Here is a 14530-nt window from a genome sequence, read left to right as displayed (position 1 = left end):
ATTTAAGAGTTTTTCTCTTTTCGTAATGTATGCATTTAGTGCTATAAATTTCCCTCTCAGCATGACTTTAGCTATATTATACAAATTTTGATATTTGTAATTTTACTTTCATCCAGCTCAATATATTCTTTTCCCTTGAGATTTCACCACTGACCTATAAATTATTTAGCAGAGTGCATAACAAAATATCACAAACTGGAGAATCTCGTTATCTTTCTATTATTAATTTCTAGTTTGATTCTACTGTGATTTTTTTTCAATTATTAAGGTTTGTTTTATAGCCCAAGATATGGCCTATCTTGGTATATGTTCCATGAGTACTTGAAAAAAATGTGTATTCTGCTGATGTTGGGTAAACTGTTCTATAAATGCCAATTAGGTGCTTTGGTTTATGGTGGTGTAGAGATGTTGTATAATATCCTTGCTGATTTTCTGTCAAGTTGTTGCATCACCTGTTGAGAGAAGGGTGCTGAAGACTCTAATTATAATTGAAAATCTATTTTTCCTTTCATTTCTTTCAGTTTTTGCTTCACTTATCCTGCAGCTCTGTTGTTTGGTATACACATTTAAGATTGCTATTCTTCTTCAGGGATTGACCCCTTTATCATTATATAATGCCTCCCGCACCCCAGTAGTTTTCTTTGCTCTGAAATCTACTTTATCTAATATTAATATAGCTAGTGCTGTTATCCTTTGATTAATGTTTGCATGATATATCTTTTTCCATCCTTTCACTTTCAACTTGCCAATATCATATTTGAAGGGAGTTTCTTGAAGATAGCATGTAGTACAGTCACTTTTTTTAATCTGTTTTTCCAATCTATATCTTTTAAATGTTCTATTTAGACTATTTACACTTAATGGAATTATTCAAATACTTAAGACTTAAGTCTGCTGTTTCATTTTTTGTTTTTTTGCTTGTTGTCTCTCTTTTTTCATATATTTTTCTTTTTCTTGACTTCCTGTAGGTTACATGACTACTATTTATTTATTTATTTATTTATTTGGCTGCACCGCACAGCACGTGGAACATCCCTAACTAGGGATCAAACCTGTGCCCCCTGCAGTGGAAGCACAGAGTGTTAACCACTGGACCACCCAGAAAGTCCCAACATGACTACTTTTTAGAATTTTATTTTTATTTATCTATAGTGTTTTTGAGTATATCTCTTTATACACCTTCTTTAGTGGTTGCTCTAGGTATACATTATATATAACTAATTTATCATAGGCTCCTGGTGTCATCACTTTAGCAATTCAAGTGAAGTAGAAAAATTTTGCCTCCCTTTATCTCCTTTCACCTTCCCCCATTTATAATATCACTATAAATAGAAAGAAAGAATGGAGAGATAAAAGTAGACTTTCAAGCAACTTGGCTATGAAAAGCAAAGATTAAAGGCAAGTGCTGGGTAGGGTGGAGCTAAAGCAATTGTTTCATTAGATTGGTTGAATTTTATTTCTGAAGTTTGGCCATCTTCCCCTCACCTCCCTGGGCCTGACTTTTTTTTGCGGGGGGCCATACCGTGCAGCTTGCAGGATCTCAGTTCCCCAACCAGGGACTGAACCCAGGCCACGGCAGTGAAAGCCCAGAATCCTAACCACTAGGCCACCAAGGAACTCCCTAGATCGGCTGAATTTTAAAAGGAGAAAGACCTTTAATTGGTTTAACTTTAAAAGGAGAAAGACCTGAACAAAGCCTAACGGCTAAGAGGAAAAAGGCTGTACAGAAGGAATTGGAAGATAAAGGAGAAATATGGGGAAAGTGATAGAGCAAGCTTTTTAAAAAAGCAGGGAGAAGAACAGATCCACAGTACAAATGAAGAGAATAATCAAGCTAAGAAAAGGGACACCACTTCCACTGAGATAGAAAAGATGGAAGAAAAGATAGGGCTTGGGGCAGAAAAGTTTGTATGAGAAGCTGGGAGTAACGAGGGAGGTCTCATTTCTGATGGCCTTTTTTTATAACTAAGAAAACAAAATTCATCTGCTTAGATTGTGGGAGGAAGTAGTGGGGGGGTGGGGATGGGGATTGGTGAAGGAGGTTCAAATTTAGCCTTTGAAAGCAGAATGAGGGAAGCAGCAAACCAGAGAAAAGATCATTCAAAATCAGCATTTAAAGCTCTGGCTGCTTTTGAAAACATGTAATTGTGTTAACAATACCCAAATTTTTCCCCTCAATTGTACCTTCTAGCCTAAATATAGAAACAGAAATGACTGGAGATTAAACTGATGTAGGACTGAAGTTTTATAGGGTCATTTTGAAAGAAGGACAAAGAGACAAGAGAGACAGAGGTAAGCAAATTCCCAATAAGTATACAAGCAAAAAATTATAAATCCCTTGTTAATATGGCTCTATATCAGAGAAATGCCTGCAAAAAAGTATTGTAGACTTTTTTCCTTTCTATATAATCAAAGTATTTCCTTTTCATAAAAAAACTTGTATTGTGAGGTTTGATTTGTGTTTGGGACTTTAAAAAATGTGAATACAGTAATAGTTTCATATATTTAATCCCTACCCTCTATTCTAGTTTGTCACTGTGCCCCTTAAATACAGTATATAGAAGAGAGTCCAATGCTTGAACTATTTTCTGGCTATAGACAATTACAGTGGGATTTTAAGCTTCTGCAGAAATGCTCATGTAATGATCCACAGCTCAAACGCTCAGCTTTAGTTTTCTAACAGTTTCTGCCTAGAATCTTATCACTGGTTTACTCAAGTAGACACTGGGTTCCCAGTGCTTTTACATCACAAAGGAAATCTAGAATGACATAGTTAAAACATGTTTTAAAATCAATTTTAATTCACAAAATGTATTCCCAAATTTGGAAAGTTGAGAAGGTCGAGTTTAATTTTAGCAATAAAAGCATTACTTCTGGGAGTAAAGCATTTTGGCCTAATTATTCTGAGATGTGGTTTCAGTAATACTGAGTGAAACAAGATAAAATATATCAGAGGAATTATATAAAAGTTATATTATTATATAATATCCCCCCACCCCATCCATAATGTAAACACCAAAAGGGCAGGGGCTTTTTGCTTTCTCTCATCCCCCGCATAGAAAAGGGTCCAGTTCACAGCAGGCACTGATTAAATATTTGGTGGCTGGATCAATGGATGGTACTGAAGGCCCTCCTGGAGCTTAAATCAATGCTAAATCTAAACCTCAACTCCTAAAGAACCTGTAAATAGGGTCTTGCTCTCAGTTTTCTAATATAGTTAAGAAGATAAATATATACAAAAATGAGAGTTTACTGTTTTGAAAGATCATTGTTTAAAATGAAATTAAGTTTACACATTTAAGACTGAAAAATAAAATGTAATGAATATTGCTGTATCCCTGAATAATGACTGTTGACAACAGAAACATTCCCACTATTCAGAAACTCAGAGTCTGCTGAAAATTGGGGCTAAAATCCAGTCTCCCTATATTTCGCATTAAAACATTATCACAGTGCATCATAGGTTCACCCACACCCTCTTGAATGAAATATTTGTATATCCCTTACATATGACTTAAATCAAGTAGAATTAGAGTTTTCATCAGGAATTTTATATATTTGACAAAACATGAATATCAATGCACGTAATTACAGAAAAACCATATAAAAATATAAACTAGGAAACCCATTTTCCTTCAAAGCATATTTCTTCTTCTTAAATGTTAGTAAACAGCTCCATATTTCTAATAGACACTGAACTTACATGAAAATTTTTCTCTTACCTAGTTTTACAGGAAAGCCTGGAGGAAGCTTCATCTGAACAAATTCTCTAAGCTTATTAAAGTGCTTGAAGGGAGCTATTACTTCCAAAACATTCAATAATCTGAAAAATGGAAAAAGAAAAAAATTTTTCAAATTGATTTCATTGTGTCTTTATGTTGTTTTATAACTATATGCTTCAAACTTACACAGTATTACTGACTTCCAGATGTTAAAGATGAGAAAATGACACCTCCTTCTACCTCCTGATTTTTTGTTTTATTATTCTTTTCACTGTGTCAAATTTTATAACTTTCACATTTTATTGCACAGCCATAATTTCCACAGTTGTTGATTTTAGATCTATATTTCAGCAGATTCAAGGCTTACACTAGTCTTCTTCCTGAAGTCTACAAATTCCCAAGTTCTTTAATTAGCCTCATTGTTTGGATGCCTGAATTTCACTGTCAATTTTGTGTGTGTGAAGGGCTCTTATGTACTTATTATTCCTTGATTTCTTATAGATTTGATAACTCAGTGTTTCTTTTCACATACTAAAGGGAAATCCGACTGGCATAAAATTTCAGTTTATAATCTTTCCCTCTTAACTACAATTTCACGAGGTCTCTTAGCATTCAGTATTATGTTAGTCATTATACTATAACTTCTTTCATCCTTTGGTTGGACGAATTTCATTTTCAAGTAGTAGTATTTTTCTTTCAAAAAAGGCCCATGGGCTTCCCTGGTGGCGCAGTGGTTGGGAGTCCGCCTGCCGATGCAGGGGACGCGGGTTCCTGCCCCGGTCCGGGAAGATCCCACGTGCCGCCGAGCGGCTGGGCCCGTGAGCCATGGCTGCTGGGCCTGTGCGTCCGGAGCCTGCGCTCCGCAACGGGAGGGGCCACAGCAGTGAGGGGCCCGCATACCGAAAAAAAAAAAAAAAAAAAAAAAAAAGGCCCATGGCTGCTATATTTATTGAATTCTTCTGTGTCCTTTTCAATTGCCTTGATATGTAAATGACATCTTACCTAGATATACTATCAGATGACACTTTCTTTGCCTCAGCAATGTCAAGATGTGAAAAAATGTAAGGCCAGGCTGTTTTTTACCCTTTTTTGCCTGAATGCCTTTAGAGCTCTCTATTAACAATTGAAATACAATCGTTTAATCAATATAATCATTGTTACTAATCCTTCTCTATCAATTTTTCTTGGAGCCTAATGTTAGGCTACAGATTTAGTTCTTCAATACAGAGAAATTTTCTTCTATCATATTTTGAATACTATTTTGTTTACATTTTGGAGGCTTTCTATTTAAGTGGAACAGCAATTATCCTTATATTGAACCACTCTCCTCCATAAATATTACTTCTCAAATTTCTTTAACCTCTTCTTTCACTGGATTCACTATAAGCTATAAAAATTTAATTTTTGGTCACATCTATCCTGTTCATTGTTTTTTCTACTGTATTTGTTTTGCAATGTGCTATTTAGTGTTTTACTTATTTCCTTAGCTTTATAATCTCCCTTTCATTTCATTCTATTGTCTTATCATCTCATCTTAGAGTGATCTAGTTTACCAATTTCATGTTCTTTTTATGTTTTACTATAGTATTTACAAGGAATTTTCTTCTGTTCTTTGACTTATATTTTATTCTAGAATGAGTTCTTTTTCTGGCTTTTACATGCTATCTATATTCCTATTTTACTTTTTCCAGGGGGAATGGCTATAATTCCACATTTTATAAATTCTAAAATACACTTTTTTAAAAAATAAATAAATAAATAAATAAAATACCCTTTTTTTTTTTCACATATTAACATCTCTGAAATTGGGATAACTCCTAAAATTGAGAGCATCTTATAATTTGCCACATTATTCTTCTTCATCAGAGTATATATCTGGTGCATCTTGGAGTCATTTGGGTCCAAGATATGATAAATTATGCAGATTTGTATGTATGGCTAACTCCCTTCCCGCATCTTCTGAGAACTACTTATTTATTTCCCTCTTTGATCAATAACTTGAGGACTGTATACCAAATTCTATCTACTCTTCCAAAGCTTGGCTATTGAGGAGTATGAGATGTGCATACAATTTGTAGAAAAGAAGGGTCCTGCTCTCTTCCGTGAGAATTTTTTTTTTTAATGTATTAGGCCAGACTGAAAGTGAAAGGATCTACAAGGGAAAGCCTAGCACTTCAATTCATCCCCTACTTTAGTGAGAAGCCTAAAGGTACAGTTCTGTCAGAATTGGCTCTAGCTACCCACCTCGGGAATTCCACCCATCTCTCCAAATCGATATTTTTAATGAGCATCTGATGAATACAGGTTTGGAAGGATATATTCAAGTACTCCAGGAGTACTGTTTATAAGGGTGACAAACTACAAATAATTAAAATGTTTATCAGTAGGGGGATGATAAAATAAATGGCAGTACATCAATACCACAAAATACCAAGGAAAGAAGAAAAAAATATATAATAATGTACTTACTGTAAGAACTCCAAGATAACTCACTTTTAAAAGAAAAAAAGGAACTAACAGAACAAAATGTAGACTGTTCCCCCATTTTTATAAAAAATTCTAAAAAAACAGAAAAAATCTAGACAAAAATACAGGAGTTATTTACCTGTTATTTACCTGAAGTGAAAGAAAACTGCCATTTTTATTCTATAAACTTCCAAACTGTTAGTTTTTCACAATAAGCATGTATTCATGTATTACTTTTGTAATTAAAAAATAATTATTCGAAAATTTATCTGGTTAAAATAAAATGTTAATATTTTGTGAGCTGGAAAATTTCTAGAAGGGAGCACGACACACTGTCAAAGCAATGGCTATTTGCTTTTACATTTCAAAGGACTCAAATGCACCACTCAGATGCCAACATTATTATAGCCCTTAGAGTTTAATAGCTTCTTTCATAAATTTGTGCAGTTAATAACAAACTTACGACTCAATTCCCAAGGGAAATTCCTGGCTCATGGCTATTGTGGCTTTAAACGTTTTCTTACTCTCTTTGCACACCAGTTCTCTACCCAGATGAGGAGCTCTAAAATGAAAAAGGAAAAAAGAAAGAAAGAAAGAAAATATTAGGAAATTTTTTCCACATGCTGTCATCTTCCTAAGAAGAATCTGTCATCTTCCAATGACATTCATTAGTATTTCAACTTTTCTTACTCTGATAGAAATAAAATTATGCTAAAAGGGAATGAAACATGTATAATAAATGAGACAAGGGTAACAAGAAAAAGAAAATAGCAAAGCATAAAAGTTCAGAATATGATCAAAACCCAGAAAATTTCATATTGAATTTTAATAATCACTATTTTTAATAACAAAGCAAATCCATAGAAAAAAACAAACTTTAAAAATATTTTATGTCTTTTAAATCACTTATTCAATTCAATCTCTTACTGTGTATGGTTCTCAGCACTGATCAATAAGAAGTGATATAAAGAATACAGAATTTTACACTACTTGTAGAATATTATAAGATGGAAACAGAGAAGTTAGAAAAAGTATAACAATAAACTTTTCAACATAAAAAAAGACAACTTCTTACTAAGCATGAGGGTAGGTAATATTTTATTCTCCACCAAAAGAATATTTTCTGCAAAGGACTGTATTTTCTTTGACATGGTCAGCCAGAAAAAAATTCTTATTTATTTATTCATTCAAAATAAACCATTAATTCATCATTCTTTTATTCAATAAGTATTTACTGGATACAAAACCATGTACTAAGTACTCTACTAAGTATTAGCAATATAACATTAAGCAAACGTCTTGGGTAAGGATACTAAGAAGTAGTCTGGCACAGGCTGAAACAAAGAGATGACGACAGGAGATGAGCTTGGAAAGGCAAAAAGTAGGTAAACAATGAGCAGCCTTACATACCTTGCAAAAGACTCTGGATAATAACAGAATGTAAAGTTCATCATACAGTGCAAAAACTCAAATAAGCAACTGCATTGGGCAAGTCCTCATATTTCCTTAGAACAATGTCCTATAGGTTTTTTGGTGTATATAAATTGGCAAGAGGGATGTAAAAAGAAGAAGGCTCTACAACTTATTCAAAAAGAGAATTAACTGGGGATCCTTCTCCCTCATCATGCTTCATCCATATTTTTAAAAGGAAAAAGAACTGCTTCAGATGAAACTATACTAATAATTCTCTGTAAAAAAAAATTTATGCCTAAATATTCATGTTTTTACAAATTGTTTTTTCTAAAAACCAAAGAATATATAAACAAACAAAACAACACTTACTTTCCATTTTCAGAAGATATATATTCTTCCCATGTAATAGTGTTCTGAGGAGGAGGAGTAAGGGACTGTCTTCGAATTGGCTGCCAAAAAATACAAACAGAGAGGGGGCGAGAGGAAGAAAGAAAGAGAGAGAAACAGAGACAGAGACGAAGAGGGAGGGAGAAAAGAAAATTATATTTTTTTAAATATAAAATTAAAACATACAATAAACTATAATCTACTTAATCTCTTCAATATAATGCTTTAAGAGGTTATTCTGAGATACTTCCATGGTGATTTAAGCTCCATCAATAATATTTATTATCATTTTTTAAATCTCACATAAAAAGAAAAGTGTCAAAGTAGTAAAATCCATTCGTCTTTTTTGTTTGTTTTGGTTTTGTTTTGTTTTGTTTTTAATTTATTTATTTTTGGCTGTGTTGGGTCTTCGTTGCTGTGCATGGGCTTTCTCTAGTTGCAGTGAGCAGGGGCTACTCTTCGTTGCGGTGCGCGGGCTCTCACTGTGGTGGCTTCTCTTGTTGTGGAGCACGGGCTTCAGTAGTTGTGGCACACGGGCTTAGTTGCTCCGTGGCATGTGAGGTCTTCCCAGACCAGGGCTGGAACCTGTGTCCCCTGCATTGTCAGGCGGATTCTTAACCACTACGCCACCAGGGAAGCCCCATTCGATGTTTTAATCATCTAAAATGTCCCTGGCATTATGCTAGATGCTGACCGTGGGAACTACAGAGAAGTATAAAAACTAATCCTGACTTCACAGAGTTTACAATTCAAAGTTGGAAAGAAAAAACACATACAAACATGAATAGTTAATCAGGAATACAAAGTATTAAATGATTAAAGATCAAATGAGCTTACAAAAAACTGAGTAATACAGGGGTTCAGAAAAGAAAGCAGTTTTCTATAGACAATAAATCGAGACTAGGGGATTGAGACTCAAATTTAAATGAAAAGAAAATAAAAAGAATATTTTGGACAGAGAGAATTAACAGTGAAAACACTAAATTGATTTGAACTAGGGAGGAAAGTTCAAAAGGGAGATCAACAACAGTGGTAAAGGTCATATCAGATTTAAAATTTACACCTCATCTTTGTTAACTAAGAGCTTGGATCACTATAGGATGAATTGGCAATAAAGAACTAAGGGAGTGGCAGTAGAAATCGAACATTGCTAAGGAAAAACCAACAACACAAACTGTAGAGCAAAAGGGCAATAAGTGAAAGACACATAAATAACAAAATGAACAGTAACACTGGGAGAGGGTCCCATTCAGAGAAGTATAGTTTTGGATATAATGAGTTTAAGATGTTAATAGGCAGCATATTAGAGTTGTTAAAATCAAGGATTTTGAAGACACAAAAATGAGCTGGAATCCCACCCAGCTCCACTACCTGGTAGTTTTGTGAATTGGGGCATCATGTTATTTACATTATTGTCAATTTAACTCACCTGCAAAATGGGACTATGACCACCCAACTCATAGTTAAGAATTCAAGGAGATAGTGTATGGAAAAGCTTAGTGCCTAGTACAGTATAAAGGATTCAGTAAATAATAGTAACTATTTTATGCTGGGAAGTTCCTAGAGGGCAGTTACAAAAAGAAAAGGAGAGAAATCATATTTAGAGATAATGGTTTAAGAATTCTCTGACTAAATGAAAAGTAATAAAACAGAGGACTGATGACTGACTCCGAAAACCTACACAGATTTGCCAGGGGGGAGGGCGGAGAGGACAGAAGGGAGCCAGATATTAATCAATAAGGGAGAAGAAAAAACCAGAGCATCAAGTATCAAGTATCATGACAAGATACAAGAATCAAGTATCATGACAAGATGCAAGACAAGTATCATGGAAGTGAAAAGACTGTTTCAATATCATAACAAAGACTTTAAACGGAAAGAAGCCTGAAAAAAAGGCCATAGATTTTGTTGGTTAGAAATCATTGATGATCTCTGAGTAGCAACAGAAGAATAGGGGAAGAAAGGAAACTAACAAGTTTTTGAGCATCAGGCAATATGAAAGATGATGTTCTGCCCTTGAGAAGTTTACAAAGAGACACACAGGAAGTAGATAATTATAATCCAGGATGGGTGTGCTATGATAGAGGGATCAAGAGGATGGCATAAAAGCACTGAGAAGAGGTTTCTCTGACCCAGACTGGGGTAGCCAAAAAGATGTGCCAGCAATGGTGGTTCCTGGTGGAGAAGTCTAAAAGAAAGAGAACAAAATAACCAAATGAAGGACATTGAGGAAAGTACAATGGTGAGAAAAAGCATGCTGTACTGGGAAACTACAAGTGTGGTACTATTTTTCCCTTCATGTGTAGCAAACATGAAGGAAAAATAGCAAGATACAAGGTAAGAGGGCAAGACACAGAGGAGAAAAAGTAGTTTGAAAGGGTTTTGTGCACTAAGTAGATTGTATTTTACTCAGAAAGCAATGAACAAATATTTTAAGCAATATGTTTTAGAACACAAACGTTGGAGCCAGACTGACCAAATCCTGGCTTTTCCAATTACTAGCTGACTTTGGACAAATTATTTAACCTCTTTTGTCTCAGTTTAGTCAACTACATAACCTCAAGAGGGTCGTTGTAAGGATAAAACTGACTTGTTAACATAAAATACTTAAAATAGTGCCTGACACATAGTAAATATTCTATACATTTTAGTTATTGAGGCTTTACATAGTTCAATCTATTTCAGAGAGGTCATCTGGTAGCAGTGAGTAAGTTAGGAAGCTATCTCAGTAATCCAAATGAGAAATGATAGCAATTTCAAAATGCAAGAAGAGAAATAGATTCACGAGATCTTTAGGATTTTGTAATCGATTAGACACAGAGGTAAGGAAAGCTAAGAAGTCCAAGGACAAATTTCAGATTGCTGGTTTGGGTAATGGTAGTAGATAATGGTGTTACCACTCAAGACAGAGAAAATAAGAAGAATGAAAAAATTGATCCAATTTAAACATACTAAATCTTAGATACCTATGCTTATCCAAGTGGAGGTAGGCAAAATACTACAGATCTGGTGATTAAGAGACAGGTCAGAATTGAAGGTATATATTGGGTGACAGTTACTAGTGTTTATGTGGTAACTGAAGCATCAGGTATGTATCTAACAATGAGACATTAGAGAATACTAATTGTCTACTCAATCAGTAATCTATCTCCTGTTCTTTGTTGTAAAAGAACCTCCCTACCAATTTTTGGCTGGACACATGACTTCCTAGATTAAAGACTTCTAGATATCTTTACAGCTAGCTAAATTAGTTATACCTAAGTTCTAACCAATGGGATTTGAGCAGTGATGTATGCAACTTCGGACTGGGTACTCAAACAGAACAGGCATGTCCTCTCTTTCCTAATTACTATTAGGAATTATCATTCCTAATGGTTGGAATGCTAAACAGGTAATAAAACATCGTATACCATATGAAGGAGGGCCAGATCCTAGAAATGGTAGAGAAATAAGACCAAAAAAAAAAACAAGGCTAGGTCTGAGATTAACTCACAGAGCAAAGAAACCATATAAACTCAGATTTTTCCATGAGAGAAAAAGAAACTCCTGTTTTGTTTAAGTTACTGTTATAATCAGCCAAAATTATATCATAACCAATACCAAATATGATATATAAAATGTGATACTACACACAATAGTATGGCATGTGGCAATGGCTATTAATAGAATGACAAATGGGCTTAATAGGTAGTGACTGTCATAAATATTGTGGCAAAACATTAGGTAAAACAGTGTCTTGTGATCCTGCAAAAGGCAGACAAGCTAAAAGAAGCTGTAACAAACAGAAGAAATGACTGAAAACTTTCACCACTGATGCTCCAACCCAGAACCATAGCAAAGGTTAATCACACCTCCACCCAAATCTATCTAACTAAGCAGATCATGGTCAATTTCTCTTTCAGAACACTGCTTAAAATTTGTCTACTCTTGCTTCCAGTCTATTTAATACCTATATATATTTAATACCTGTATATACATTTGGCTATAACTGATGTGTTTATATATATATATATATATATATATATAAAATCATATATATATTAGCATAGTAAAGACTCATTTTCCTGGCATGATTAGATAATGCAGCATGTCATATAAGTATATTTTTTCAGGTAATAAAATTCTCTAAGCAGTTTCTACTATTTCCAATAGAGTTCTTTCTAAACTATACATTATACATTCCCCATCTTAGTAGAGATTGTAATGAATCTAATTTAACCTTCCACTGAGCACTTTACTTCATCATTACGAATATCAGTTAATATATTTTAATAAGGTCTTTCTTAGTTTATGTTTATTCTAATTGATCCTTTGTTATATACTGATACTCACAGCTGAACCCATCAGTGTTCCCACTATACTGTTCCCATAACTATCTAATGAAACAGGAAGACATGAAGGCTGCCACAGGACACCAGATGGCTTTCTAAGTTTATTTCCCTAAGTCAGTAGGCTCTGTAACTAAAATGACATGAAACCTTTCCTATATAATTAAATGCAAACTTTTAATGCCTGTTTTCCTTGAAGCATATAAGAAATAGTTTTGATTTATTGCTAGATTTGCTGAATTCTAATATTTTATACGGCAAAGGTTTCTGGAAGTTTAACACATTTATGTATTTTATATCTATATATTCTTATTTTGATTTTATATTTTAAAAAAATACATAATCACTAATAGAGTTTAACTCAATATTCTGTATATATAGCTGGCATACAATTAATGCTTTTATCAATGACTGTCTAAGGTATAAATGGGGCATTACTCCCCCCTCCAACAATAATTGGTTAGAACAAAGTGGAAAAAAGCACCAAAAGTGGAGGAGCAAGTATCCATAACTTAAGAATTTTTGAGCACTTAAATTTTACAATAAAAAATATTGTCAAAAATATATACCATGAATTAGTTGAGACCTGGCATACTATTCTGAAAAGTTTGTCTATCCTGAAAATGTAATCTGGCACAATACCACAGGGGAGAGGCTAAACATTCAAGGAATTCAAGTCTCCTCATAGTAGCCTTTCATCTTTTTCTGACTGTGACTCACATTATACACTATAACCCAGCAGTCACACATATGCAAGTAGACACAACATACACCCCTGACACTATTGTTTCATAAAGTAATAAGGACCCATACTATGTGCTCTAGTTTTTCCTTATTATCTGAATTTAGATTCTACTTCAAAAAAAAAAAAAAAGTGGGGGTCACAGCCCACAAATTGAATTCATAATCCACTATAGGGTCCCAATCCTAATAAACACTGCTATAAAAAATGTAGTAAAATGTTAACATTTGGGAATCTTCTTTTTTCTGGTTTTAAAGTCTATAATTGTTAAAATAAAAAATAAATTTAAGAAACCCTCCAATTCATCTTACTAGGGAAATAAGAATATAGAGCCAAATTACCTTGTCTCATATAGCTATGTATTTCCTTGATTTCCCTTCCCTTTTCCTACTGTCACACAATTCTTTGCATGTACCATGTTTTCAATAAATACATACTGAATTAAAAATTTATGGGAAGGTATAGGCTAGAAATGACTTCATAAAGTAGGTAGATTTTTAGCCAGGTCTTCAAAGCAGCAGAAGATTTCAGTTGGTGAAGTAGGAAAAGGAATATATGCAAAGGGACATGGATTAAAAATTAACACCAGGTTTCATGCTTACAAAACGATTTTAATCTATTTATTAGTGAAGCCTCAAAGATCAAGAACAGGTTCACAAAAAATCACCAAAGACCGTATCACAGAAAAATAAAAGGTGATACATAGTAAACAAAACCTATGAGCATACTTATATAAACTCACTGAATGCCAGGAATGAAGTCTACCCCCTCTCTCTTTAGAACATTATAAATTAAGAAAAGTAAAAGTTATACCTCAAAATTCTGCTCCATTATGTTTCCACCTTTACTCAAACTCTCCATAATGGCCTTATTTCGAAGAATATCTTCTTCACTGAGATGTTCTCTTCTTTTTCTTGATTCTAAAACAAGTCCATTCACCAGATAAAAGTCGGCCAAAAAGTTTCCTACCCTTTCCTAAAACAAAATCAAATATTTCAAAATAATAAAGTTTATCTTAGATTTTTTTTTGTTTCAAAGTAATACACAGTTTCTTCATAAACATATAACATTTAGATGTAAATAAAATATTCCTCTGGTACTTGAAATTATCAAATTATCTTATACATTCTATTAAGCTAAAAAATACATAAAATTACACATTTCAAATCTGTAAAGGAAAATTTAAAACACACAAGATGTATGGTAGTTAATCTGCAAATGAACTAAGTCTAAGTAAAAACAACACATAGTATTCCTTTAGAATCTACTCCCAAGTAGCACAAAACTATCTGACAACTTAATTTAGGCTAATAGTCAAATATCATGAGTTACAAGGAGGGGTCAGGGATAATTAATGTTCCCATTTTATAGATAGAAAAAAATGGAATAAAAAGAAATAGTCTTAGTCACATAAAAATTTCTAGTACAACTAAAATTAATTACCTGTTCCAATATTCTCTAATAGGCCCAAA

At 33.7% G+C, this 14530-nt stretch overlaps 1 protein-coding gene across 2 annotated transcripts in view; it reads right to left on the bottom strand.

Moving 5' to 3' along the window:
- Positions 1–14530, bottom strand: part of ANKRD13C (ankyrin repeat domain 13C) — an 83114-nt gene that overhangs the window by 6092 nt on the left and 62492 nt on the right. For both annotated transcript variants that reach the window (XM_007104393.2, XM_007104394.4), the window contains 4 exons: positions 13872–14033; positions 7971–8050; positions 6652–6750; positions 3723–3823 (listed from right to left, as the gene is read on the bottom strand). In XM_007104393.2, coding sequence (XP_007104455.1) covers positions 3723–3823; positions 6652–6750; positions 7971–8050; positions 13872–14033 — 442 coding nt within the window. The remainder of the gene's footprint in view (positions 1–3722; positions 3824–6651; positions 6751–7970; positions 8051–13871; positions 14034–14530) is intronic.

The sequence above is a fragment of the Physeter macrocephalus genome, chromosome 4, assembly GCF_002837175.3.
Source record: "Physeter macrocephalus isolate SW-GA chromosome 4, ASM283717v5, whole genome shotgun sequence".
Taxonomy (NCBI): domain Eukaryota; kingdom Metazoa; phylum Chordata; class Mammalia; order Artiodactyla; family Physeteridae; genus Physeter; species Physeter macrocephalus.
Note: the sequence above shows the minus strand (reverse complement) of the source record. Positions and strands in the feature narration are given on the sequence as shown.